The following is a 26,224-nucleotide window of genomic DNA, read 5'->3' on the forward strand; positions in this document are numbered from 1 at the left end:
AGTCAGGACCCGGGGCTCGCTCAAGTCCCCTGGCTCAGTCAGGACCCGGGGCTCGCTCAAGTCCCCTGGCTCAGTCAGGACCCGGGGCTCGCTCAAGTCCCCTGGCTCAGTCAGGACCCGGGGCTTGCTCAAGTCCCCTGGCTCAGTCAGGACCCGGGGCTCACTCAGGATGCCTGGCTCAGTCAAGACGCCCGCCACAGTCAGTGAGCCCGGCTCAGTCAGGGCACCCACCACAGTCAGTGAGCCCGGCTCAGTCAAGACACCCGCCACAGTCAGTGAGCCCGGCTCAGTCAGGGCGCCCGCCACAGTCAGTGAGCCTGGCTCAGTCAAGACACCCGCCACAGTCAGTGAGCCCGGCTCAGTCAGGGCACCCACCACAGTCAGTGAGCCCGGCTCAGTCAAGACACCCGCCACAGTCAGTGAGCCCGGCTCAGTCAGGGCACCCACCACAGTCAGTGAGCCCGGCTCAGTCAAGACACCCGCCACAGTCAGTGAGCCCGGCTCAGTCAGGGCACCCACCACAGTCAGTGAGCCCGGCTCAGTCAAGACACCCGCCACAGTCAGTGAGCCCGGCTCAGTCAGGGCGCCCGCCACAGTCAGTGAGCCTGGCTCAGTCAAGACACCCGCCACAGTCAGTGAGCCCGGCTCAGTCAGGGCGCCCGCCACAGTCAGTGAGCCTGGCTCAGTCAAGACACCCGCCACAGTCAGTGAGCTCGGCTCAGTCAAGATGCCTGCCACAGTCAGCGCGCCAGGCTCAGTCAGGGCGCCCGCCACAGTCAGTGAGCCTGGCTCAGTCAGGGAGCCCACCACAGTCAGTGAGCCCGGCTCAGTCAAGACACCCGCCACAGTCAGTGAGCCCGGCTCAGTCAGGGCGCCCACCACAGTCAGTGAGCCTGGCTCAGTCAAGATGCCCACCACAGTCAGTGAGCCTGGCTCAGTCAAGACACCCGCCACAGTCAGCATGCCTGGTTCAGTCAGGGCGCCCACCACTGTCAGTACACCTGGCACAGTCAGCGCGCCAGGCTCAGTCAGGGTGCCCACCACAGTCAGTGAGCCTGGCTCAGTCAGGGCACCCACCACAGTCAGTGAGCCTGGCTCAGTCAGGGCGCCCACCACAGTCAGTGAGCCTGGCTCAGTCAGGGCGCCCACCACAGTCAGTGCACCAGGCTCAGTCAGGGCGCCCACCACAGTCAGTGAGCCTGGCTCAGTCAAGACGCCCGCCACAATCAGCGAGCCTGGCTCAGTCAAGACACCCACCACAGTCAGCAAGCCTGGCTCAGTCAGGACGCCCGGCTCAGTCAGGGCGCCCGGCTCAGTTAGAACTCCTGGCTCGGTCAGGACGCCTCAGCTGGCCAGGAGAATATCTCAAGAACCTGAAAGCATGCTGAGCCAGCATCCTCTGGCCAAGGCGGGGTCATCCTCGGAAATTCTCCGGCCTGTGCTCTTGGAAATTGACAATAGGAGTGATGTGGTCACCAAGGCAGAGATAACAACGGAAGAACAGGGCTCCTTTCACCCATCGCCCAGGTACTTGGGATCAGCTGCTAATGCTTATTGTCAACTCCTTAGTCTGCAGGAGAGTGGGGATCTGTTCCCTGATGTCACCTTAGATAGACTCTATGTTTATGTATATCTGGGGGGTTGTTGCCAGGGCCCAGGGCCTGCTGAGCTAACCTGCCTAGCATCAGTGTTTACTGTGTCTGGGTGTTGTTCTAGGCAGGAGGGATGCAGCATCCAACAGTGAGGGTGAACATGGGGTATGCTGCTGGCACCTAGTGGGCAGGGACAAGTCAGGGACAGCCCTACCATAGTGCAGGTGGCCAGGGAGGCAGTATGGAGCTGGAGTAATTTGTGTAAACACCTGAAGGCCTCTGCTGAGTACCAAGGCAGGAGCAGAGTGCCTGTGTGTGCCGAGTGAATCCAGGAGTCCAGATGTGGGAAATGCAGTCAGGGTCCCATCATACAGAACTTTGCAGAAAAGTTTAAGGATTGTAGCTTTTGATGCTGAATAAACTAGAAGGTTTGGGGCACAAGAGTGGCAGGAACTGGGACTGGGGCTGTATAGATCAGTGATCGAGTGCTTGCCTAGCATGTGTGAGGCACTGGGTTTGATCTTCAGCACCACATAAAAATAAACAAAGGTATTGTGTCCATCTGCAACTAAAAATATATATATTAAAAAAAAAAGATGTTGGGTGCGTTGGCACACACCTGTAATTGCAGTGGCTTGGGAGGCTGAGGCAGAAGGATCTTGAGTTCAAAGCCAGCATTAACAACTTAGTGAGATCCTAAGCAACTCAGTGAGACCTCGTCTCTAAATGCAAAATAGGGCTGGGGATGCAGCTCAGTGGTCAAGTGCCCTGGAGTTCAATCCTCAGTATCCCTCCCTCAAAAAAAAAAAAAAAATAATGGCAGGAACTGATTTACGTTGAAAGGGCTCTCTGGCTAGGGGTACGAATGCAGAGGGGCAAGGGTGGGAGCTAAGAGCAGAGGGATCCTGGGGGATCAAAGAGGCTGGGGAGAAGATTGTGAATTCTGTGCTGCATCTCAATTCTGAGATGGTCAGGGAAGCCATGGGGTAGTTGGATAACAGGATTCTGGAATTCAGAGGAAGCAATTTGGGGTGTCACTGCCCGTGGAAGGGTCACTGATGGAGGTCACCAGTAAATAGAAATGAAGAGACAGCCCAAGTTGTTAAGAAAAAGAAGAACCAAAGTCAGACAGTAGAATAGCAAAAGGCAGGAGCGTCCAGAATGCTGTCTGCAGAAGGTGATGAGGGAGGAGGAGCAGGGGACCATATGTCGTATGCTGCAAGAAGGAGGCAGGACTGAGACAGGACCCATGGGTCTGGGCAGGGAGGAGACATGTTGGAGAAGGCCTGACTGAAGCAGGTCTGGAGAGGGCACAGAAGGGGAAGCCACCAGGCTGCAATACTGGGCAACCTTAAAAATGTTATGGCAAGTGCCAGGAACTGGACATAATGGGCCCTGTTTTGTAGGGTTCCATTTCCACAAAATGTCCACAAGTAGGTGAATTTGTGAAGACGGGAACGGGTTTTTCAGGGGCTGAAGGTGCAGGAATAGGGAGTGACTGCTAATGGATTAAGATTTCTTTTGAAGTGATGAGAACATTCTGGAACTGGAGGTGATGTGATTTCACAGATTGAATGTACTGAATGCTACTTTAAGGGGTACACTGTAAATGAGAGTCGTAAGTTTTATGTAATAGGTATTTTTCGGTGATATACTTAGAGCCTTGGTTTCAGATGTCCTTGACAGTCCCCCAAGGTCCTCTCTGGCTTTTCTGTCTTTGCAGCATGCCGAGTTCCCAGCACTTTGAATAGCAGGTTGCAGAGAACTTGCTCTCAGTCGGCAAACTGTCCAGAGGAGCCCAGCGGGGCCAGGTACCCCTGAGACCCGGATACCTGTATTAGACCTGGCCCTGGCCCTAGCCCTGGTGGGGATCCTGGAAGCCGTGACCTCACCTTCCCTTTCTCCTCTTCCCCTACAGGCCCCAGGGTGCTGTGCACCCCTACTGTAGGATGCAGAATGCTGGAAAGTCCAGGCGGGGGGGATTTTCCCTCTCCGGTAGAGACCAGAGTTATCTATAAGTTTATATTTTGGGGGGGCGGGGCGGGGAGACCCCGCGGAGTAGCCCAGCTTCGCAGAGATTAAAAGCCTGAGTCTGAGACTCAGCCAAAGTCCGCCTCAGTGCCTGTGTGTGTGCGCGCGGCCCCCGAGGGGGCGTCAGTCCCAGCCTGGAGGCAGTCTGCACTGTCCCCGCCCGCGTCCCAGTCCCGCAACGACTCCCATTGGATGGGTCTGTTGGGGTCCCAGCCAATCCGACCTGAGGGCCAGGTTTTCCTGAGCTGGGCGGAACCCCCCCCCTCAGAAGCCAGAGGCTCCCGGGAACCCCAAGCACAGTGGACCGACGACGCGTGGACATCAGTCTGGTGAGGGCAGGACAGGTGCTCAGGATGGGCTCAGGAACTGGTTGCGGTCAGAGCCCTACAGAACCCCCTCCTGCCCGGCAGGAGGTAAGTCCTCCGAGGATACTGGACGTGGAAACCCAGAAGCCCCCCAGGGGGAAATGGAGGACTCCGCCCTTCGACCCGCGCTTCCCCAACCAGAACCAGACCCGTAACTGCTACCAGAACTTCCTGGGTGAGACCTGGTGGGCCAGGTTAGAGGGGAGCAGGGCGAGCGACGAGGGAGGCGGGCAGGCGGGGCCCACCTGGAGTCGCCAGGACCGTTAGGGGGTAGGGGTACGGGCCGAGCCTGGGGCGGGGCCTGGCCCGCGAGGGGCGGGGCCGGAGTGCGAGGGGCGGGGCCGGAGTGCGGGGGAGGTCGGCCTGGAGGGGCGCCGAGCCCTGGGGGAGCGGGGCGAGCTAGAGGGGGCGGGGCGTCAGTGGAGAGCGGAGCTGGGGGTGGACGGGCCCGGCCCGGCCTGCAGACGGCGGGTCCGGGTCCGGGGGGCGCGGTGTGGCGCGGGGCGCGGGCCAGGGTCCTGGGCGGGGCCTGCCAGGTGACCCGCCCGCGGCACTGCGCAGACTACCACCGCTGCCTCAAGAACATGAGCCGCCGCGGGAAGAGCACCGAGCCCTGCGAGTACTATTTCCGCGTGTACCGCTCGCTGTGCCCCATCAGCTGGGTGAGCGGGCGAGGGGCGCGGGCGGAGGGGCGGAGGGGCGGAGGGCTGGGGCTGAGCTGAGGCGGCCCGCTGCTCCTCTCCAGGTGCAGCGCTGGAACGAGCAGATCAGGCAAGGGACTTTCCCAGGCAAAATCTGACCGCGCGGTGTTCCCAGCCTTCAGCGCCGGTGGCCCGTCTCCTCGTGTCAGGAAGACCGGCCTTAGTTACCACCCCCCAGTCTCAGCCACCAATAAAGTTGTGCTGTTGCTAGTGTTCCTTGGTGATTCATGGGGGTGGGGCAGGGCTCTGGGGGCCTGTGTCCCAACATTGCTTTTTCTGATAACGGGGGATGGGCAGGGTCAGGACACCGCTCCCTCAGGAAGGGCAGTCAAGGTTCTAAGGCAGGAAGATAGGAAAAAGTCAGGGGCTCCCGTGCCCCGATTTGGTCCAGCCAAGATGCGCATACCCTAGTATACCCAGATGGCTCCAGCGAGTCGTGCCTCTCAATCCCCACACCTGCCTGTCACCCAAGTCTTTATGCCCACGGCTCAGCCTCCTCCCCTCCTGTCTCCTTTACCTTCCCCCACCCCTTCCACCCTGTCCATCCAGTCTCCAGTTCTGAGGGGTCTTCATATTGCCCAGAGCTGCCCACATTCCTCCCTGCTCACCCTGCTCTGAAGCTTTATCTGCTTTCCACCATGTCCTACCCACCACCTTTTTCCTCTCTGAGCATCACTGTGCCAGTCACGTGAGCCCCCTTTCCTAGTAGGGTTCCTGGGATGTGTCATGTCCATCCTTTCCATATCCTGAGGGACAGCAGCAGCAGCCTACCCCCATGTGAGTACATGTGCACACAAATGACCCCATCTGTCCCTCTCCCAACTTGGCACTTTGGTTTCTCCCAATGCCCCTTTGGGAAGCTCGGCTTCGGCTGAATCCTTGCTCTTTCCCCATCCACAGCAGCTGTGGAACCAAGCTGCTGAGTTGTTCTGGTTCCAGGTGTTCCTTGAACTGTGGCCTCTCCCCAGGCCAAAGAGTGGCCCTTGACAGAGCCCAAGGGTTCCAGGCTGGTCCTTCCCTGAAACTTGCTGCTGCCTCAAATGAAACTTCTGAAGGAAGCCCTACGTCCTGATCCAAGTGGCCTCAAGAGGCCCTGCTCAACCCAAGGCTCAAAGGTGACTATGACAAATAATGACTCATTGGGTGACCCAGCTGTAGATGGGTTATGTTATCAGAATAAGCAGGGCAGGAGGGGCTGGTCAGTTCAGAGGACTAGCTCCATCCCACCCTCACTCCATGATGACCTGTCCAGCATCCTGCCCAGGGCACATCCCACAGGAACCATCTCCTTGGATGGCCACCTACCTTCCTGCCTCTGAGAAGCAGGGTGTGGACATGGCTATGGTAGGGGGGGACCACATCTGGTCACTGAACAACCCCAAAGCCACAGAGGTGGCACTAATGCTGGAAGGGAAGCCAGAGGGCAAGAACCTGGAGTCAAGCCAGGTTGGCTGAGGATTTAGTGAGGTCACCCAGGTAGTGTCCAGAGCACAGGGTCAACACCTGTGTACCCATGACTAACTTTTTCCTTCCCAGAGCCAGTGTTCTGAGCTTTCTGCCTGAGGCTGCCTCCTCCTCTCCTCTCCTCCCCACCATCATTTGGCCACTTCCTGGTCTCTTATTCCTGGCCTCTCCTGCCAGGGCCTGACTTGCCTTGCTTCCATCCTGGTGGGCCATCCCACCACAAACCTCGGCCAGCTATTCCTGCCAAAGGCACCCGGTGTGGCAGTCTTCCTTCTCCTCCTCCTCCCAGCCTACTGACAGACACTCTGCCTTGGTCACACTTGTTCCAAAGGCCCTGAAGGTCTGTTTCCCTCCATCTCCATCCCATGACGCACTGCTGCCAGCTTGCTGTTCTATGGCTCCCAGCAGGTGGGTTCTGGCATCTGCATCTGTGGATACTTTAATTTTTTTTTTTTTTTTTTAGTTGTAGATGGACAACCATACCTTTGTTTATGTGGTGCCGGGGATCAAACCTAGTGCCTCGCACATGCTGGGCAAGCGCTCTACCACTGAGCCACAACCTGGCCCAGGTGGATATACTTCTGAGACTTTGATGAAGGCTGTGAATCCCCAGGAAAAAAGTTCACATGAATAAGTATTCAGAACATAAACTAGACTAGGGTTTCAAGAGGTGTGTAGAAGTTCCAGTCTCCAGTCCACAAATCATGGGATAAGAACCCCTCCTCTGCTATCATTGTTTTTTTTTTTTTTTAAGCATTCTGTCTAGAAACAGTGGTGACAATGCCTGAATTTCAAAAAGCAATCACTTTTGCACACTCTTGTAATCCCAGCAGTTTGGGACACTGAAGCAGGAAGATGGAGAGCTCAAAGCCAGTCTCAGCAACTTAGTGAGGCATTTAGCAACTCAGTGAGTTTCTAGTCTCTAAGAAAAAAAAATACAAAAAAGGGCTAGGGGGCTGGGGATGTGGCTCAAGCGGTAGCGCGCTCGCCTGGCATGCGTGCGGCCCGGGTTCGATCCTCAGCACCACATACCAACAAAGATGTTGTGTCTGCCGAGAACTAAAAAATATTAAAAATTCTCTCTCTCTCTCTCCTCTCTCACTCTCTCTTAAAAAAAAAAAGGGGGGGGGCTAGGGATGTGGCTCAGGGGTTAAACACCCCTGGGTTAAATCCCCAGTATAAAAAAGGAAAAAAAAAAAAAAGGTAATTGCTTCAATTTCTGTAGGAAGTGCCCATTACAGCAAGGATCTCTCCTCTTTCCCTCATAACTGCTGAGTGACCTGGAGTCCCCTCCTCCTCATTAGGAATAGGAGGGAGAAACAGCAGGGTTCAACAGGAATGGCACTGTAAGAAATATTTCCCTTTGCAAAAGGAATGTTAGGCCCAGTCAATCTATGCAAGTAAATTTTATATGAAAAAACATTTCTCAAGTCCACAGCCAAGGTACCCTGCCCAGACCATCCACAGCCCATGTGGCCCCGTGCTGCCTCCACTTTCCTATAGGTTCCTTCTCCACCAGGCTGAGGATGGGCTAATACAGATGCCTGGGGCCTTGCCCGCCCAGGGTGACTGTGTCCACAGCTGGCTGACATGGAGGAAAAACACAGGGGCCTGCAGCCCACACATGAACTGTAGAAGTTAGTGTGGTCTAACGAGGACATCTGTGAGGTGCTCAGGGGAAGCCTAGAGTCTGTGAAGTGCTGGCCAGTCAGCAGCTGAGCCATTACTATTCTCTCCTGTCAAACAAGGCTTTAGGGTTGCTGTGAGTTAACAGAGGACAACAAAAATTAAGATATTGGGTTGGACTTGAAGAAACAAGACATAGCAGGGGCTGGGGCGTGGCTCAGTAGCAAAATGCTTGCCTTGCACATGTGAGGCGCTGGGTTCGATCCTCAGCACCACGTAAAAATAAACACATAAAATAAAGGCATGCTGTCCATCTACAATTACAAAAAAGATTAAAAAAAAAAAAGAAAAGAAACAAGACATAGCAGGACTTATTGGCCCAAGACTGTAATCTCAGTGACTTGGGAGGCCAAGGCAGAAGGAAGGCAAGCTCAAGGCTAGCCTCAGCAACCTGTCTGAAAAAATAAAAAGGTCTGGGGATGGAGCTGTGGTAGAGCACCCTGGATTCAATCCCCAGTACTGCCCCCCCACCTCGCCCACACATACAGGAAATGAGACCTGCTTGAGAACAGAGGAAAGCATACCCAGGCCACCTCCTTGGTTGGCCAGGCCCATCCAGCTGAGTGGGGATGTCTGACTTAACAATTGAGAGAAGGGTGCTCAAGTCCCCTGTGCCCTGGGTAAGTCACTCTGCTTCCTGGACCTCAGTTACCTCATATGGAAAACAGGAGAATCGTTTCCTCCTGGGTCAGAAGGCATTTTCAGGGAGCAGTCTGAAGGGTGATGGGGCTTCTGCCTCCATACTCTGTGACCTCAGAACCCACTGCCCTTTACCCTTTCACGACAGCTCACAGCCCAAGGGCTGAGCCTCCTCCTCACCTCCCCAGCAGGCTGAGGTATCAAGAGATTTCCAAGGGTACTGCTTATAACAAGGTTTTTAATAAAATAAAAAGTTCAAGTGCTTCCAATCCCCCAACATACCCCATTCTGGTGTGGGGAATGGAGAGGCTCGCATACCCCAGTAGCACCAGGGATAGCACCATGAGAAAGATAAGGTCGCACCCGGCCTCCCTGAGACCTGTGGGGGTGGTGAGAACGTGCACAGACACCACGCCCCCAACCTGCCCCTACCTCACAGCTGCAGAGTCAGGAGCACATCCACTCCCCATCATGGGGGCAGTCTCTAGGAGGGCTACCCCCGAGTCAGTTCTACCGCCTCATGAGGCCTGGGTTTCTGGGGAGATGCCATAGAGTGGTCCCCACCCACTATGGCTTTGCTCCCTGGAGTGGAAGGACTGAGGGGAGGGGATGGCTCCTGTGGTCCTGAGTGGGGGTAAGGGCAGCCAATGGCCAGGGCTCACTGCTGGGTGTGGGGGTGGCTCAGGGGTCAGCAGTCATACAGGGTCAGGTATCAGATCCCTGGGGGTATCCTAACCAACCCTGTCCCAGGGTCAGAACTGTGCTGGAGTCAAGGGTCAGCTCCTCCTCAAGAGGTTCCTTCTGGGTCTGTGGGGTGTCTAAGAGAAAGACTTTCCCACCCTGCCCGGGCCCCCCTGCCTGACCAGTCATGGCTCTCCACTGTTGACATCCAGGTCAATGGAGCCATGATTGACCACCAGCCTCAGGCGCTTGGGCGGGGAGAAGGAGGCAAAGGCGAGGGCCTGCTTAGGGATGGGGATGGGGCTTAGGGCATCAGCTGGGGCAGGGGAGGCTGGTAGGGCAGGGGCCAGACGGCTGAGGTCCACACGCACCACATAAGGCAGCCCGTAGCGCCGGGCCCAGTGCCAGTCCTGCTGGGGGGCCCAGTGGGTGCGAGGGGGAAGGCCCAGAGTCACCAGGGCCTCAGCCCGCAGGCGGCAGTGGGGGCCACAGCCTCCCCATCGGTGGAGGGAGATGTAGGCAGCACGGACAGTGGGGGGCATGGGGGCCTGACGGGGCCGGGGGCGTCGACGTTTCCGGGGGCGCACTCGAGGCTGGGGCTTAGGCAGCCATTGGAGCCAGAGGGGTGAGATGTCCAAGCGGGGGCCGCAGGGTGGCAGGTGCAGGGGCTGACAGGCAGCTGAAGGGACACAGAGGGACCAGAGAGGGAGAGAAAAGGGAGTCCACATCAGGAGGGCCTGGGTAGGTCCTCCAATGGAAAATAGGTTTTTCTGCACCAGGCTCTTCAGAAAAGGAATGCAAGAAGAGGTGTTCAGCAGCAGGTCTGAGAGGGCAGGAGGGTCCCATCGGTCTGTGCTCACCACAAAATGGGTCCCAATGCAGTGGGGAAAGGTGGGTGCAGGCCCGCGGGCCCAGCAGGTTCTGCCGGCTGCTGTCCATGCCTCGCTGCAGGCGTCGCTTGGTCTCCCGGAGCTCATACTTGTCCAGGAGCTGTGGTGGCTGCTGCAGCTCCCCGGGCTGCAGTCGAAAGGCTCCTTCACCTTTCCTGAGGGGCAAGTAACAGGAAGGCAAGGGGGCAGCTGGGGATGGATGTGCTCAGGGATTGGTCCCAGGATGCCTCCTGGGGCCAGCTGGCCTGTCCCCATCCCACCTGCCCCCAGCCTGTGCCCACCTCTCACAGGTGTAGCATTCACAGTGCTCATTCTTCTCCCCGAAGAAGCCCTCACCGTAGAAGCATGTCACTTCATCCCCCGGCTCAATATCCCGCAGCACCTTCACACAAGCTGTGTTCCCATCTGCAGGCACAAACTGAGGCCGTGCCCACTTAGCACACCCGCCTGAGGCATAGGCTGGGCCTGACCCCCTCCCTCAGCCTAGCCAGGTAGGTTCAAGAGTCCTCTCCTGGAATAGGTCACGGCTGACCCACCAAGAAACACCATTCTGAGATGGCTACACCATCCAGGGCCTGTCCTATGCTCGCAGCGTGTAAGCAGTCTGTCTGCTGGCTGGTGTCCATCCCTCCCTACAGGAAGAGATGAGCTGCCCTGACCTCCCAGCACAATGCAGCACTAGTATGGGTAACAGCTCCTTCCCGCACACTTCCTCAGGCTGCTCTGGCCTGTGCCAAGACCCACCCCTGAATGCACCCCTACAGCTGCTCACTCTCAGCCTGCCTTGGGCGCCCCCCTTCCTGTGCATTCTGCAGCCCAGTGTCCATATCCTCCTCCCTGACTCTGTGATCACCTGCCCAGTGGGCTGTCCCTTGGGTTCCTCGCCTTCTCCATAATCACACTTGCCTCTACACTCCCTAAAGGAGGGGCAAAACCACTATCCATCTGTCTACTCAAGCCTGACACTTGCCTGAAGTGGCCTTCAATGCCTCCTTGCCTGATGGTCTCCAGGCCAACTGACGAGCACCTTCTGCATCTTTGTCCTCTTGTGGTCCCTGGATAGCTCCTGCAGCCAGTCCCTCATCAGCTCAAGCTCCATGACACACTAGTCTGCAAGGCCACCCTGTCCCTTCCCACTAAGGCTTCTGCACACCTGCCGCCATCACTGTCTAGTCAGTGAACCTCCTATTATGCAGTTGATTGGAGCGTCCATGGCTCCCTGACCTAGACCATGGCATCCCAGGGCACACTACGCCTCATTCCAGCCAGGCCTTCTGGCATGACATATCCGGCCTGGAATGCCTTCTCATGGCCCTGTTTTCTTCCAACACCTAGGAAAATCCTGCTCTTCCTCAACACCCAGTGTGGTGTCACTTCTTGTGAAGTCTATGGGCTCCGGATCACTAAGTGAGCTGGCCACTCCCTCCTGTGCCCATCTGTGTTTCCATCCCATCCTGTGTCTAGGTGCAGGGTGAGACAACTAAGCAAGGGCCATGTGTCATTCATCCTCAGATCCTCTGAATCTGATGTTTACCATGTGACCCCTACAATTGGGGCGTCTGAGAAAAGAAACCCAAAGCCAGGCAATGTAGGCAGAACCCCACCCAGCAATGGCTGCACAGTGAACACTCGAGGCCTCATGGTCTCTCGCCTTTCCTGATCCCTTGGCTCTGTGTTCCAAGCCAGCAGCATTCTTCCTGCTGCTGGGCCACCCAGAGTTTCCTATGGAGCCCCAGTTCCTTATCACTGGGGATCTCTTTCACAGCTATCTACAGAAGAAGCTGGGGTGAGGGGCCCTGGCTGTCACTAAGTGTGATGTGACTCCCTATCCCACTCGGCCTCCCTTTCAGAGGGCTTGAGCCAGCAAGCTGGGTGCTAGCATGACTGCACAAACAGCCCACCGGGAAACACATGCTTTCCCACTCTGTCCGTGCAGGGCACTGTGACCAAACCTCTTTGTCAGGTTGGATGCTTTCAGGCTCTCTCTTGCCCCCAATCACTCCTCCAGGCGGCTGACCCCCACTTCCCACCTACTGGCTCCTCTCTGGCTCTGCAGGCCTTACCTTGCAATTGGGCTTGCAGTCTGCAGCCAATCGGATGAGGGGGAGAGAAGAGACGTGGTGAGCAAGTGAGGGCAGCGACCTGGCCCTCAGTGCCCACCCAAGCCCCGCCCTCACCATGGTTGATGAAGGCGGCGGGGCCCAGCCACAGCTGTGCACTCCGCTTGCGGGTAGAGTACATGATGCTGAAGTCGTTCTCCCCAGCCCTCAGCAGCCCCTCGTCCTCCTCCCGCAGCTCTGCAATGCAGCCCACCAGCAGCTCCAACTTTTCATTCTTCTTCCTGCCAAGAGGCCAGGGCACAGGGCTCTGAGCACGCCTCTGCTGGGGGTGGCCTCTTGCTCTAGAGGGATCCAGGAAGCTGAGGCTCCAGCCTACGGACTCCAGGGGGCAGTGCTAGTCTCTCAAATCCTCCCAACTCCCGACCTATCTGGGCTGCACCTCCAGCAGAGGAGCTGGTCTCCCTTCCCTGCAGGCCCTTTTACCAAGCACGGGTGGACACAATCTTGGCCCCGTTGGTCTCCATGGAGTAGCGGGTGCAGGGCAGGATGGTGAAGCCGCTTTCGGGCAGGAAGGAGCGGAGGTAGCGAAAGACCTATGAGGTGCGGGGTACGGAGTGAGGAGATGAACAGGGGCAGCTGTGGGGGCTCCTGTGCTCTCTGAGGCTAGGCCTGCTCTACCACTGACTGGCTGTGTGCTCTGGGGCTTTGTATTATCCCCTCTTGGGGTCTCAATTTCCTCATCTGTCAAAGAGGTAGGACTCTTAGAGGGCTGTTCTCCAAGGATTCTCTGAGTCTCCTCAGGTGTCCCAAGGGTGGGCATTAGGGCCACAGGGGGCTGGGAGGAGCTCCCTCACGTGGATCTTGAGGGCAGCCTCCTGCCGCGGGCCCCGGCTCTGGAAGTAGTGGGCCATCCAGCCTCCCAGCGTCAGGGCCCGGTATGCAGCCTCCAGGTCCCGCTGCCTCAGGAAAGCTTCCAGCGCTGAGCGCAGGTGGTGCTGTCGCCGCAGGGGGGGCATAGGGCTGGGGGAGAGGGCACACCTGAGTCCCAGGGCCTTCCTGGCAGTGCCCCCAACCCACCTGGAGCTGCGAGGATGAGCTGAGGCCACCAAGGAGCAGGTCTCGCCCACCCTACCCTTGCCCCCAGGCCACCTCACCTTACGTTCATTTTATGGGTTCGGAAGCCGAGGTAGGGATCCAGGACTAGGCTGGTGGCCAGGTCATCATTCTCACACAGTTCTCGGGCTGTCACTCTGTCGGGCCCCATGGTGCTGCAGGGACCATGCTGCCTCTGGCAGACCACAGAGGGCACCAAGGAGCTACAGGCGGGGGGCGTGCCCTGAGCCACTCAGAAGCTGCCTGAGACACTGGGGGGCCCTGCAGTCTGCTCATCTGTAGAATGGAATGTGAGAACAGCAGCACTTGACTTCACAGGGCTCTCAGAGGGTGAGATGCAACAAGTATTCTGACAATGGGGACACCCAGTGACAGATCAGCCTGCAGCTTAGCACCTCCACCCCTCCAGCTCTGCAGTGCAAGAACGAACCCCCAAACTCACACAACCTTCCCTGCAAACATACACCCTTGCAGGCCTCCCGAACATGCAGAGCCCACTGGGTGGCAGGCAGACAAGTCCCTGTGGGCTCAGGGAGGCTGATTAATTGGAGTCTGGGATAACTCTAAAAAGCTCAGCACGACAGGAGGCAGGAGTCAGGGGAGCTTGGGAAGAAGCCAGTGTTCCCAATATGCCCAGGACCCACCTTCCCCCCTCCCTGGGCCACTGTCTCCACCATGTACTCCCTAGCAGCCCTCCGGAGAGGCTAGGAGGCTTTGGGTGAAGCCCCCAGGCAGCCAGGAGGGGAAGAGGGGAGGGAGAGCAGGCAAGGTCTCAGCACCTGTGCCCTCTCCAAGGATGGGGGTGCTCAGAGGACAAAAGCAGGGGAGGAGGAAAGGAATTTAGTACAGAGAAGTGGAACAGATCAAAAGAAGGGGGAAAAGGAGCAAGGATGAGAGAAAACGAAGAGATTAAGAAAAACAACAAAACAAACCCTAACTCTGAAGGAGGGTCTGCTGTGTACCCATACCATGATGCCTCAGGCCCATCTGTGTCTTGGGAGAGGGGTAGATGGGGACCGACCGGCAAGGAGGGGGAGCAGCAGAGACATCAGAAGCTACATCAGCTGGGAGAGGGGTCTGGAAAAGACAGGAAGGCTGGGGGCAAAAGAAGAGGGGGTACTGCAGGAGCGCACTAGGAAAAACACTGAGGCTGGAGCAGCATGTGGGTAAAGAAAAAATAAGGCCAGGAGGAAGGGCAGGGGGAAGGAAGAAGAGCTCCGGCAAGGGCCTGGGGTGGGGGGCTTCTGGGAAGTGCTGGGAAGGCCTGGGGGTCCAGGAGGAAGCCCAGGAAAGCGAGGGGAGATTTGGAGGCCTGGGATCCCTGGGATCCCGGGACAAACCAGGCAAAGACTTGGGAGTCTAGGGTGGAGCCTGGGGAAGAACGGGGTTTGGAAAGTCTGGATGCTCCCAGGAGGCCAGGGAAGGGCCTGGGGAATGCCTGGGGGGTCCTAGGGAGAAGCCTGGGAAGGCACTGAGGGTCCAGGGGCAGGGCCTGGGGGTCCAGGAAGGGCAAGTGGAGGATCTGAGGGCGATCCGAGGTCCCGGAAGGGACCTGGGGAGTAAGAGCACGGAAAGGCCTGGGCTGAGAGGGGTCGGGGAGGGCACTGGGTGCAGGGAGAGCGTCGGAGGAAGGCCCGGGGTGCGGGAGGCCGGGGAGACCCCGGGCCAGAGCCGGCCCTGGAGTACACGCAGAAGCGGTGCGGGCGAGAGGGGCAGGGAGGGCCCTGAGTGAGGAACCACGGGAAGGGGCCGCGGCCGAGCCCGAGGCCGCCCGGGGCGGGGAGACGTGGGCGCCTGGGCGCGAGGAAGGGCCGGGGGGGCAGCAGGGGCGGGGGGCGACTGGGAGCCAGGCGGCGCGGGGCGGGGGCCGAGAAGGGGCTCAGAGGTCGGGCCCCGCGCCGCCCCTCACCCGCTTCTCCTCCTCCTCCTCCTCCTCCTCCTCAGGCGCCCGCGCTGCCGCCGCCGCCACCTCCCACTGCCTCCTCCGGCTCTCGTCAGACCCGGTCGCTGCACCCCCTCTGCTCCGCGGGCCCACCCCCACAGCCGCCACGGCCTCCTATTGGACAACACCACCGCCACTCAGCCGTGGCTCCGGCTCTCGCGCCACTTCCATTGGCCGAATCTCACTCATTCCCTCCCCTCCGGGCCCCCCTCGGTGCCCCGACAAAACCCCGCCACGCCCGCCCTGCCAACAAGCGCTGTGAAGTGCGGCCAGTGGCTCACGCCGCTGTCCGTCAGCGGCTCCCCATGGAGACATTTCCCGCCTCCTCCTCTGCTTCTGCCCCCAAGTCAACGCCCTCATTGGAGGAAAGCGCGGTCCCTCGGAGCGAAACTCTGGTGGGGTCGGGTTATTCTGGTTCGAGAAGAAAGAGGGCGGACTGTGCCGGCTTCGGAACTTGTCTGTCATTGGCTCACCCTGGGAAGGGCCATCTCTCCATTGGCTAAGGCTCTCGCCGGTCCCTCCAGAGTCGCGACCTCCCCATTCTCTTTCTTTTTCAGCCACCAGAGGGAGAAATCCGGGCGGGAGAAAAGGAACGTGCTCTTGCCTCCCTCCCCCGCGCCCCGCGGGGCCTGCGGTTGCCAAGGCGACAGAACTTTATTGACAGCCCGGCTTGCTACAAAGGACTCTCCTCCCACCCTCGTAGGCTACTCCCTCTCCCACTTCCCCGGGTTCTTTCTGAAAAGGTGTCCCCGCAAGCACTCTGTGGGGGCTTTCATGCAAGACGAACCCGTGGGAAAGAGGGACGACTGAGAAATAGGGGCTTTGAGGACAAGACCTGACTCATGGGGTGCTCCCCTGGGGAACCCCCTGGCTTCATTCTGAGGCAAACATAATTAGCAATTCATCATAATTACGTCCAGAATAATAAGCTCCACACTCCAGCAGACGGTCTTTGTTTTGTTTTCCACTGTAGCCCTTAGAACAATGCATGGCACACAGTAAGTGCTTTGTAAATGCAAATTGAATGTATGAATGGCCAAACAATAGGGATAAGGCTGACAGTTTCTGCCTTGCCCTTTGACCTTGGGGAAGTGTCTTGCCATCTCTGAGCTTCAGGTTTTCATCTATAAAACAAACACACTCTTGCTTCCAGCTTCCCCAGCTCCATGCTTCACCTCCCTATTCCCTCCAGTGCTCCCTCACCCCAGCATCCCTCCAGCTACAGGTGACCACACCTTCCTCTGGTCACCATCACTTTGGGCAGGTCCAGTGCAGTCAGAGGAGAATCAGATCTGGGGTCTTGTCCTGGAGTGGCCCTGCAACCTGCACAGCAACACAGGTGGGTAGAGGTGGCAGAACTAAGGCAGGGTGACCCCTGGGGTGACCCACCTGGTCAACATAGTGCCCTTAGACAGGGAGAGACAGACCACCAACTTCAGAGGGGAGAATCAGCTTTATCCAGGAAAGGGGAGACAGCAAGTGTACAGAACCCCACAAAATGCTCAGTTGCCAGACATTCTAAGTAGGTGTGAACCTCAAGAGTACAGCCCTTCTACTTGGGGCTCATGAATGGAAGGAGGAGATTATACAAGACTCTCGCCAGTGTTTCTCCAGCAAGAAACCAAAATGTCCCAGCATCCAGCATGTAAAGAATGGACAAGTGGATCCTGCTGTAGTCATACAAAGCAACACTGCAGGTGGTGAAAGCAGACGAACCTGCACTTCCTTATCCACTCCAACAACCCCAGCACAAGGTTTTTCGGTGTAGAAGTCTACATAGTCAAATGACATTCCTTGCATCCCTCAGTACTGGGATTGAACCCAGGGGCACTCGACAACTGAGCTACCTCCCCAACCCTTTTTATTTTATTATATTGATAAACTGCCCAGGCTGACCTTGAAATTGCCATCCTCCTGCCTCAGTCTCACAGGTAGTTGGGATTACAGGTGTACACCACCACTCCTGACTGACCAAAGCCATCTTGAACAAACATAACTGCTGTTTTGCCCACCAGATGACCCTGGCACACATCCTAAACCTAACAGGATCAACAAACTTGTGAAGATTTGCAAGGCATGGTGGCACATGCCTGTAATCCTGGGCACGTGGGGGCTGAAGCAGGAGATTGCAAGTTTGAGGCCAGCCTGGACCATTTAGCAGGAACCTGTCTCAACATAGAAAATACAAAGGGCTAGGGAGCTAGCTCAATGATAAAGCACCCCTGGGATCAATCCCCAGCAGTGCAAAAAGGTTTAAAAATAAAAACCTTAACCCAGCATTCTCAGGCCTGCCACTGAAGTCCCAGTGGTTCTTGACTGGTGTTTGAAATGTTGACAGCTCTATTTTTTTTTTAAGAGAGAGAGAGAGACAATTTTTTAATATTTATTTTTTAGTTTTCGGCGGACACAACATCTTTTTTTGTATGTGGTGCTGAGAATCGAACCCGAGCCACACGCATGCCAGGCAAGTGCACTACCGCTTGAGCCACATCCCCAGCCCCAGCTCTCTCTATTTTTGTTTCTGAGATAGGATCTCAGTATGTTGCCCAGGATAGCCTCAAAGTCTCAATCCTCCTGTCTCAGCCTCCCAAGTAGTGGACTTCAGGTGATCACCACCATGCCTGGCCCATTTACAAAGTTTTAAAATACGTGAGCATTGTGTGAATTGTGTGTGGATACCTGCTGCAAAAGGATAGAAAAGTACAAGGCCACGATCAACCCAGGACTGGGACGGGAGTGGGAATGAAGGAATGCTGTCAGAAGCCTCAGAGGACGACGCTCATGATTTCATAATTTACTCTCCATTCTTTCCACATCTCAGAAATATTTCATAATATAAATAAAAATTTGACCTGTCAACTCCACTTCCAGGGTTTGAGCCTCTGGATTCCTGTTAAAATATCTCTATATAAAAACTGTTTGGGGGGGCTGGGGATGTGGCTCAAGCGGTAGCGCGCTCGCCTGGCATGCGTGCGGCCCGGGTTCGATCCTCAACACCACATACAAAAGATGTTGTGTCCGCCGAAAACTAAAAGAAAATAAATATTAAAAAAATAAAAATAAAAACTGTTTGGGGGCTGCAATTGTGGCTTAGTGGTAGAGCTTGCCTAGCATATGTGAGGCACTGGGTTCGATTTTAGCACCACATAAAAAATAAATAAAGGCATTCTGTTCATCTATAACTAATATAAATACTTGAAAAAAAAACTGTTTGGTCTCAGCCTTGTTTAAAAAATAGAAAAATAAGAGCTGGGTGTAAAGGACGATGGAAAAGCTCCGTAAACTCAACAAGGCAAAACAACCTTTTACCTGTCTGAGATTTTATTAACAGGACCATAGCGGCCAGTAGCAGAAGAGGAGGGAGGAGAGAAAGAGAGAGAGAGAGAGAGAGAGAGAGAGAGAAGAGAGGGGGAGAGAGAGAGAGGAGAGGGGGAAGGGAGAGGAGAGAAAAGAGAGGGAGGAGAGAGAGTAAGAGTAAGAGAACAAACACAAACAGGGTGTTGATATTTATGGGCTTAACACAGGATGAGGAGGAGCAAGGCAAGTGGGCTGTTACTTCTTCGTTGGATGAGAGTTCACGCCACTTCAGGGATTGGAGATGCGCCATTCAAAGTTCACACCATTCACAGGGATTGGAGGTGATGGTTCTCGTGCCTTCAGTGCGTCATGGACCTGAGCTCCTCGAAGAGAAGCACTCCAGGTGCCATCTTTACCAATACTCTTGAGCTCTCGGAAGAGAAGCACTCTGGGTGCCATCTTTACTAACACTCCTGAGCTCCCAGAAGAGAAGCACTCCGGGCGCCATCTTTACCAACATTCCTCCCTTTTTTGTTTTGGTTTGGGGGCGTCGTACTCGATCTAGCTACTTCCTGCTGAGAAGGGGCATAGTTTAGAGGGAGGTAGGGTTGGTTAGAAATAAAGGCCTTAAACTGAAAACTACTCTGGCCTTTTTTTTTTTTTTAAAGAGAGAGTGAGAGAGGAGGGAGGGAGAGAGAGAGAGAGAGAGTTTTTAATATTTATTTTTTTTAGTTCTCGGCAGACACAACATCTTTGTTTGTATGTGGTGCTGAGGATCGAACCCGGGCCGCACGAATGCCAGGCGAGCGCCCTACCACTTGAGCCACATCCCCAGCCCTACTCTGGCCTTAAACTGAAAACTACTCTGGCAGTTCCTTTTGATAGTTATCAGGCATTCCTGTCTGAGAATCTCTTTTGTAGCCTCCAGTTTACTTATTTTTGGAGGTTACATTTAACTATTAGTATCACTTAAAATGCCCAGGAATAGCTGTGTTTTGGCTTTGACTGTCTTTGCTAAGTGTTTAAGATGAAGCAAGTCAAACTGACTTTTGTTTCTATCTATTGTTAACAGCTGAGTTTCCCTGGGAGTCCTCGGGGAACTTACAACAGCTTCTCAGTTCTGCTAGTGCCATTTGCGCTAGGATGGGTCCAGGCCTTGGTTGACCATGTGGCTTCCCTTGGAAGCATCAGGGATGTCTCCCTTTTCTGATGACCCTCCTCTACACAGCAAATGCACTGATTGGCTTCCTGTCCTCCACTGATCTCATTAATCTCCCTGATCGGGAGGTTATGTGGCCCAGAGTTGCAAAGCTCCTTGGAGAAGTCCCCTATTCCCTGATTCAGACTGACTCAGAGGGCAAGAGTCAAATATTGGTTTTCTTGGCCCTTTTAATTTAACTAATTTTAAAACTTAATCTTAAACATCTAGCAAATAAATTTCAACAGCCTTATATTAAGAGTACTGGGCTTTAATGTCTATCTCTCTATCCTGTAGGTGATAACTCCTTATCTTAAATTAACCCAGGTTGTGTGATCTTAAAGCAGTATCTCTGTAAAACATTAACAGGCAATCTTAAATCATTTATAAGAAAACTACAAAATAAAATTATCAAGAGTAAAAACATTTAGTTCATATAATAGCTACCTTGAATTTTGGTGGAGTATATCCCCTGTTTGAGATCCTGGCAATCATGACAAAAATCAACTTTTGGACACAACTTTAAATGTACTGAAATCTGTCCTACTTCTTTTGTAGTCATTCTCACATGTAGTGAGATGGGACATAGAGCCTTATCTCAAGTAAGGCAGGGCTCTTCATAAATTTTAAGCACTGTAGTTCTGAAACTGATCTTTGCCTTTTAGACATCATTTTACAAAGCCTACATAAATTGTTGCTCAAGTTCACATGAATATTAGCTAACACAACATAATAACACATCTAAAACATGAATTAAAGAAAGGCTGAAAGCTTTTAACCTTTTGTAGAAAAGTAGCAAAGTATTTTTGTGTTTTGCAATAAAACCTTCACACAGATTAGGCTCTCATTAACTTAAAATACATTTAAATTGTATCTAAGTGTAAAAAGTAACATAGAACTTTACATATCTTATTGATAACAAATCCAGTTATAGAACACAAATGATATAAATAAATCTCCAACATGTTTTTCTTTTAAACCTAAAATTACCATACAGCTTTAGAACACCAGCTTGATACAATGCTCTTTTGAAGCTTCTACCTTACAGACTTGTATACCTAGAAGATATGAACACATTAATAGCACCAATTACATTGATGTTTTTATATTAACCAAGTTTAGCTTTTCAAGAAATAATATAGCACAATTTTCTAAAAACAGCACTTGTTTAACCAGCTGTTTAATTTTTCTAAGATTACTTGCTCAAAAACTTACACTTATAACCAACTTATACAGACCTTCTTTATATCACTTACTTAAACCCTCTTACTTAATCATATAGACTCTTATCCAGAAACACATTTTTTCCTCTATTAAATCCATATCTAGAACCTTCTAGTTTCTCTTTTCCATCTGTTAACCTCCTTCTGTTCACATTTTGAAACAATACTTGCAAATTTTTGAATTTAAGCAGATTATTTCATAGACATCAACATTTTATTTGGTTTTATTTTTGAACACCTAGAAGAACTTATAAGCTTAATTTTAAAGACATCTTTACTTTTATCTGTTTACCCAATTTAAATTGAACCATTTGAATCACGTGAATCAAAGATATTTGGATCCATTTTTTAAAAATTTTTTATGAGCGCTCCTCTGCCAATTGTCATATAACTGCATGATATATGGACATACCCACATACAGACATACTACACATAACACAAGTGTGCACACTTACACAAGGCCTTGTAGCTGTTTTTTTTTTTTTTTTCCGGTGAAATCTCCATTGCAATGTTTAAAAACTCCACAGTTGATCAAAAATAGAACTGATCAGAAAACATTAACTTGTCTGTAGGATCAAAATCATGAGCTCAAAAAAATACAGAATCTAAGAAAAAGCAAGAGTCCTAAAAAAGATGACTGGCCAGTAATTAGTAAATACCATACAATTTACTGTTTGGTTTGGTCTAGTTTGAATTCAGGTAAAAAGACACTTTTACTCTTTTTTTCCTTGGGTCTCAGATCTGTCCTCTACTGAGCCCCAGGCTTCTTCTATTTGCATATCAACTTAAGTCCTGGCTGAGATCTGGAAGGAACTGGGAAAACTGGAATTCTGAGCAGAAACCTCATGCCTAAGGCATTTTAACCATAAGTCATAATTTCCAGGTTTGGATGTTGAAAATTATGATACAAGTTTAAGATACAATTTTCAAAATTTCATCTTTATATCTTCCTACACTAGAAAAACTTGCTCACACAAAACTGAAAAGAGGATCTCTACCATCAGAAGAAGTTCCTTCAGGATCATTAAGCTACTTTCTTTGTTCTGAAGTTCCTAAAGTAGTATTAAGTTACATTAAATCACCTGGAAAAAAATCCACACACTACCATGTATATCCAAAATTAAGCTTTGAAAATTCCCAAGACTGTTGCTAATTAATGTCATTTCAATACGCCAGGCCAACGTTTTAGTTTAACACCTTTTTTTGAATCTTACACACTGAGGGGAACAGATATCATACCATAATTTTTTATCCTTGCCCAAGTTGATGCACTGGTACACCTAGTGAAATCTTTTCAGGCTACCCAGTTCAAAAATTGATGAAAAAATGAAACTAAATGATTGGGAGTTACTTGCCAACTTGGAAGTAGAGTTCTTTAATTTTCCATCCAAATATTTAAGTTTTCTAGCATGAACCATCTGAAACCACAAACTAACCAATTACTTAAACCCAACTTTTAACTGCAAGATTGTGCAATGCTTTAGAAACCCATTCAGATACCAGATTGTTAAAATAAAAATCATCTTTTAGATACACATTCAGCCAAGATCATCCCCAAGAAACAATCCATAATATCAACACATTGCTGCATTCATTGTCCCCCTTTTTTTTTAAGTAGACAGTGGTGGAGTAATCCTTAAAGTGCAGGTAAGGAAGAGGGAGTCCCCCAAAGCAAAATAGCTTTGGCAGCTGCTGGGAGTCCCTTAGTCCCACCTTTTACTTACAGGATTAGTTCCTCTGGTTTGGTCTGACCCCAGGCACCAGGCATTTTCCACATCTCCTAACTTTTCAGTAGTCAGCTCCCAAAAAGTTCATCCTCTGCTTGCAGTTGTTTCGAGTGCTAGGCTTCCCCAAGAAGGCAGAGTGGGGACTCCTCTAAAGTCCCCTGTGGGGTGCCAAAATTTATGTCTGAAAGTTTGGTTCCCATCCCCAAAGCCAATTAATGCCAATTTAATAATGAGGACAGGGTTTTGAGAAAAGTTAAAGCGAGACATCAAAGTTCTTAGATCCCCAGCAGGCATTTCCCTCTGCGGTGCACTCAAGCCAACTACGGGAAGAAAAGAAAACACTGCTTCCCTCATCTTGCTTGGCAAAGGGGAGTAAAGTTTATCAAAGTTCTTTAAGACACAGCTAAAAGGGGTGTAAAAGGTGAGAACAGAAAAGCTGGCGGTTTTATTGACTTTTGGTCCCTTACAGGAGAAGCATACTAGGGACAATTTAGGCTAAAATTTAGCTAAAGTTACCTGCACACCTCTAACGCAGATTGGAATTTGGGACTCTGCATCTGTCCAACGTAAAACAATGCCATCATGCTTAACAGACACACGGACAAAAGACACACAAAGACACACAAAGACATAGATTCCCTCTTCAGATTGTAGGGACAGAGGCGTGGAAGTGCGTTGTCCCATAGTGGGAGATACACAAACAGGGACAGTGAGGACACAAACGTGACACAGACAAAGACAAACAGTAAATGTTTAACACGAGTCCAAGACAAAGATTAAAACTGAGTAACTGCAAAACCTGATGGGCTAGACCCTAAAGACAGACAGTAAACTCAACACAAGACAATGATCAGAACTGGGTAGCTGGCAACCCCGACGGGTTGGCAGCAGAGTCACTGAATCCGAATCAGTGGCAAAAACACACCTGAGTTGAGGGCGCTTCCGTCCCCCAGTTTCCCGAGTCCTCCAAGGCGTTCCTTGGGGACGGGGCCTGTGGCTTCAGGACACGTCTGTCCACCACTGCCAGAGGGAGCTCACTCTCTCCGCCGGCAGCCACTCTGCCAACCCTTAAACAGAAACTAAACTGAAATCTCTGAGCGATCCCAAGAAAAAGGGAAAAGGCACCTTACTTACCCTGAGAGGAGTCCATTGGGGTCTCCTTGTCCGACGCTGCTGGGATCCCGGACGAGTCCCCAAATGTAAGGGACTGCCGAGCGACGGAGGAAGAGAGCACCAAGAGACTGCCTCATGCTACAGCAACAGGGGTTTATTGAAGATCCAGCGTGCTGGGGCTCTGTGCTCACTCAAGGAGGGAGAGCGGCCCAGAGCCCCGAGCAGGGGTTGAGCAGTGCTTAAGTACACTCTTTGGGGAGGGCGGGGGCTTTGCATACATCAGAGCAAATCATCATGAGGCGCGGGAAAATCAAACAACAACTCTCAAACATGATTAGCACATTCATTGGCGGGGACAGGTCGGGCGGGGGTGATAGGTCAGTCCTAAAGCAGGGGATACATTCAAACTGATTGGTTTAGGCCCTGAGGTGCCTACCTGCTGAGCTGCACTGGGTCCTGGTTGTTAAGCAACTAAGTGGTCAGGGGGGATTTCGACACATATCTAATGGCAGTCCCAGGAATTGTCTTAACTGCTACAGGAGTTTCAGGCTTTGAGTGCAGCCTAGAAACTTTACAATACCTGGTCCTTTACATTTTAACTTTAGTTTCTTTTATCCTTTCATAACCAAAAAATGGTGTGAAAAGGAGAACTCAGATAAGGAGCACGTGAGGGGAGGAGTTCTTCGCGGGATGATGGTTTGACCTCCTACCCCGACAATAGGAGACTCAGAGGGATGGGTACTTCCCCAAACCTCTCTCAGAACCGAGAATGTGGCCCCGGTGTCTACCAAAAAGTTTATGGGACGCCCATCCACTCGGATAACCACCCGGGTTCCTGCTTGGTGATTGAATAGGTCGGGACAGAAGACCCAGGGCCCCGCCAATCCTCGGCTGCTAGGCCCAGCAAGTCACTGGCGGGGTGACTGACCTCAGCTCCAATCCGGGAATTGGGGCAGTCTGATCCCAGTGGCCAGGACATCTGCACCTGGGGCACGGTCTGGGTGGTGCCCTGGGGTCAGGGCAAGCTCTAGCCCAATGTCCTTCATCACCACACTTAAAGCAGGGCCCAGGGGGTTCTCGTTGGGGGGGCTGTGTCTCCCCCTTTCCCTAGGTTGGAAGCAGCCCTGTAACACCTGGGCCAACATCTGGCATTTTTGGCGTTTTGCTCTTTCATCTCTGTTGTGGTAGACCTTGAAGGCCATGGCCAACACCTTGGTCTGAGGAGTCAAGGGTCTCCTCCCTAATTTTTTTAGCTTTGCCGGGATGTCAGGGTAGCTTTGTGAGCAAAAATAGGTCATAAGAAGTTGCCTCCCTTCTGGGGATTCAGGGTCCAAATTAGTGTACTGAAGGAGGCCTTTGTTAGTCGGTCTAGGAAGGCCGAGGGTTTTCATTGTTCTCCTGGACGATTCCTGGAGTTTATCAAAGTTAATAGCCTTTTGTGCTGCCACCTTTAGGCCAGCTACCAGACAGGTAATAAGGTGGTCCCTACATCCCAGGTCTTGGGGTTCATTATGTAAGGGTCCGGCGAAACGTCGGAGAAAGAGACCACGAGACTAGCTTCATGCAATTGCAAGGGGGATTTATTGGATCCATTCCAGCGCGCTGGGACTCCATGCTCACTCAAGAAGGGAGAGCAGCCCGGAGCCCAGAGCAGAGCTCAAGCAGAGCTTAAGTACACTTTTTGGAGAGGGTGGGGGGTTTTGCATACATCAGAACAAATCATCATGAGGCGCGGGAAAATTGAACAACAACTCTGATACATGATTAGTCCATTCATTGGCGGGAACAGGCTGGGCAGGGGTGATTGGTCACTTCCAAACTGGGTACACATTCAAACTGATTGGTTCGGGCCCTGTGACAAACTGCACAGGGCCCTAGGCTGAATGGCCAGTAGGGCGTTGTCTTAACTATCTCAGGAATCTGGGTGTAACAGAGGAACTTAATAGTACCTAATCTTTTACATTTTAATTCAAACTTTCCAGCTTAGAAACTTTACCCTTTCAATTATAATCCCAATGGGGGTCTTGGTCTGGAACCGCCTGGGCCCCCAAGGGATGGTGGGCATCAGTCTGATGAACCTGGTCTGCATAGGCCCTCGCCTGGTCCCAGACCCTTCTCCTTTCCTCAGGGAGGAGAGTATTGGACAGAATCATATAGAGATCATGAAAGGTGAGACTATAGGCTTGAGTTAAGTACTGAAACTCTTTAATATAAGAGACAGAGTTTGCAGTGTAAGATCTCAATTTTCTTTCTACTTGAGAAAGGTCAAGCATAGAAAAAGGAACATAAACCCTTGAAATCCCATCCGGCCCGGCGACCTCCCGAAGGGGGCCACAACATGTGAAGTTTGAGTCAGGTGATGAGATGTGGTGACTTGTGGGTTAGGTGCTGTATTAGTGCGTGAATGGGTGGCTGAACGGGTGGCGGGTGGACTAAACTGAGGTGGAGGGACTGGGACGGAAGGAATGGAAGTGGGAGGAGTTTGTGCAGAAGTATTGGGA

The 26,224-nt window shown here is 52.7% G+C and overlaps 2 protein-coding genes across 2 annotated transcripts; one reads left to right on the top strand and one right to left on the bottom strand.

Annotated features, from left to right (window-relative positions):
• Positions 1 to 1,752: 1,752 nt before the first annotated feature.
• Positions 1,753 to 4,859, top strand: COX6B2 (cytochrome c oxidase subunit 6B2; the record flags this gene model as incomplete). Its single annotated transcript, XM_081273632.1, has 5 exons — positions 1,753 to 1,757; positions 3,892 to 3,952; positions 4,034 to 4,163; positions 4,550 to 4,650; positions 4,734 to 4,859. 5 exons carry the CDS (start codon positions 1,753 to 1,755, stop codon positions 4,785 to 4,787), a joined length of 351 nt encoding a protein of 116 aa, XP_081129758.1. The 3' UTR covers positions 4,788 to 4,859.
• A 3,853-nt stretch (positions 4,860 to 8,712) lies between these two features.
• KMT5C (lysine methyltransferase 5C) lies at positions 8,713 to 15,252 on the bottom strand. The gene is made up of 10 exons (XM_081274106.1): positions 15,132 to 15,252; positions 14,191 to 14,317; positions 13,264 to 13,498; positions 12,964 to 13,129; positions 12,593 to 12,702; positions 12,227 to 12,390; positions 12,113 to 12,132; positions 10,331 to 10,467; positions 10,020 to 10,204; positions 8,713 to 9,838 (listed from the first exon to the last, which is right to left on the bottom strand). Exons 3-10 carry the CDS (start codon positions 13,371 to 13,373, stop codon positions 9,345 to 9,347), a joined length of 1,386 nt encoding a protein of 461 aa, XP_081130232.1. The 5' UTR covers positions 13,374 to 13,498; positions 14,191 to 14,317; positions 15,132 to 15,252; the 3' UTR covers positions 8,713 to 9,344.
• Between the last annotated feature and the right edge of the window lie 10,972 nt (positions 15,253 to 26,224).

This window comes from Spermophilus citellus (genome assembly GCF_964194105.1).
Source record: "Spermophilus citellus genome assembly, chromosome: 18".
Taxonomy (NCBI): domain Eukaryota; kingdom Metazoa; phylum Chordata; class Mammalia; order Rodentia; family Sciuridae; genus Spermophilus; species Spermophilus citellus.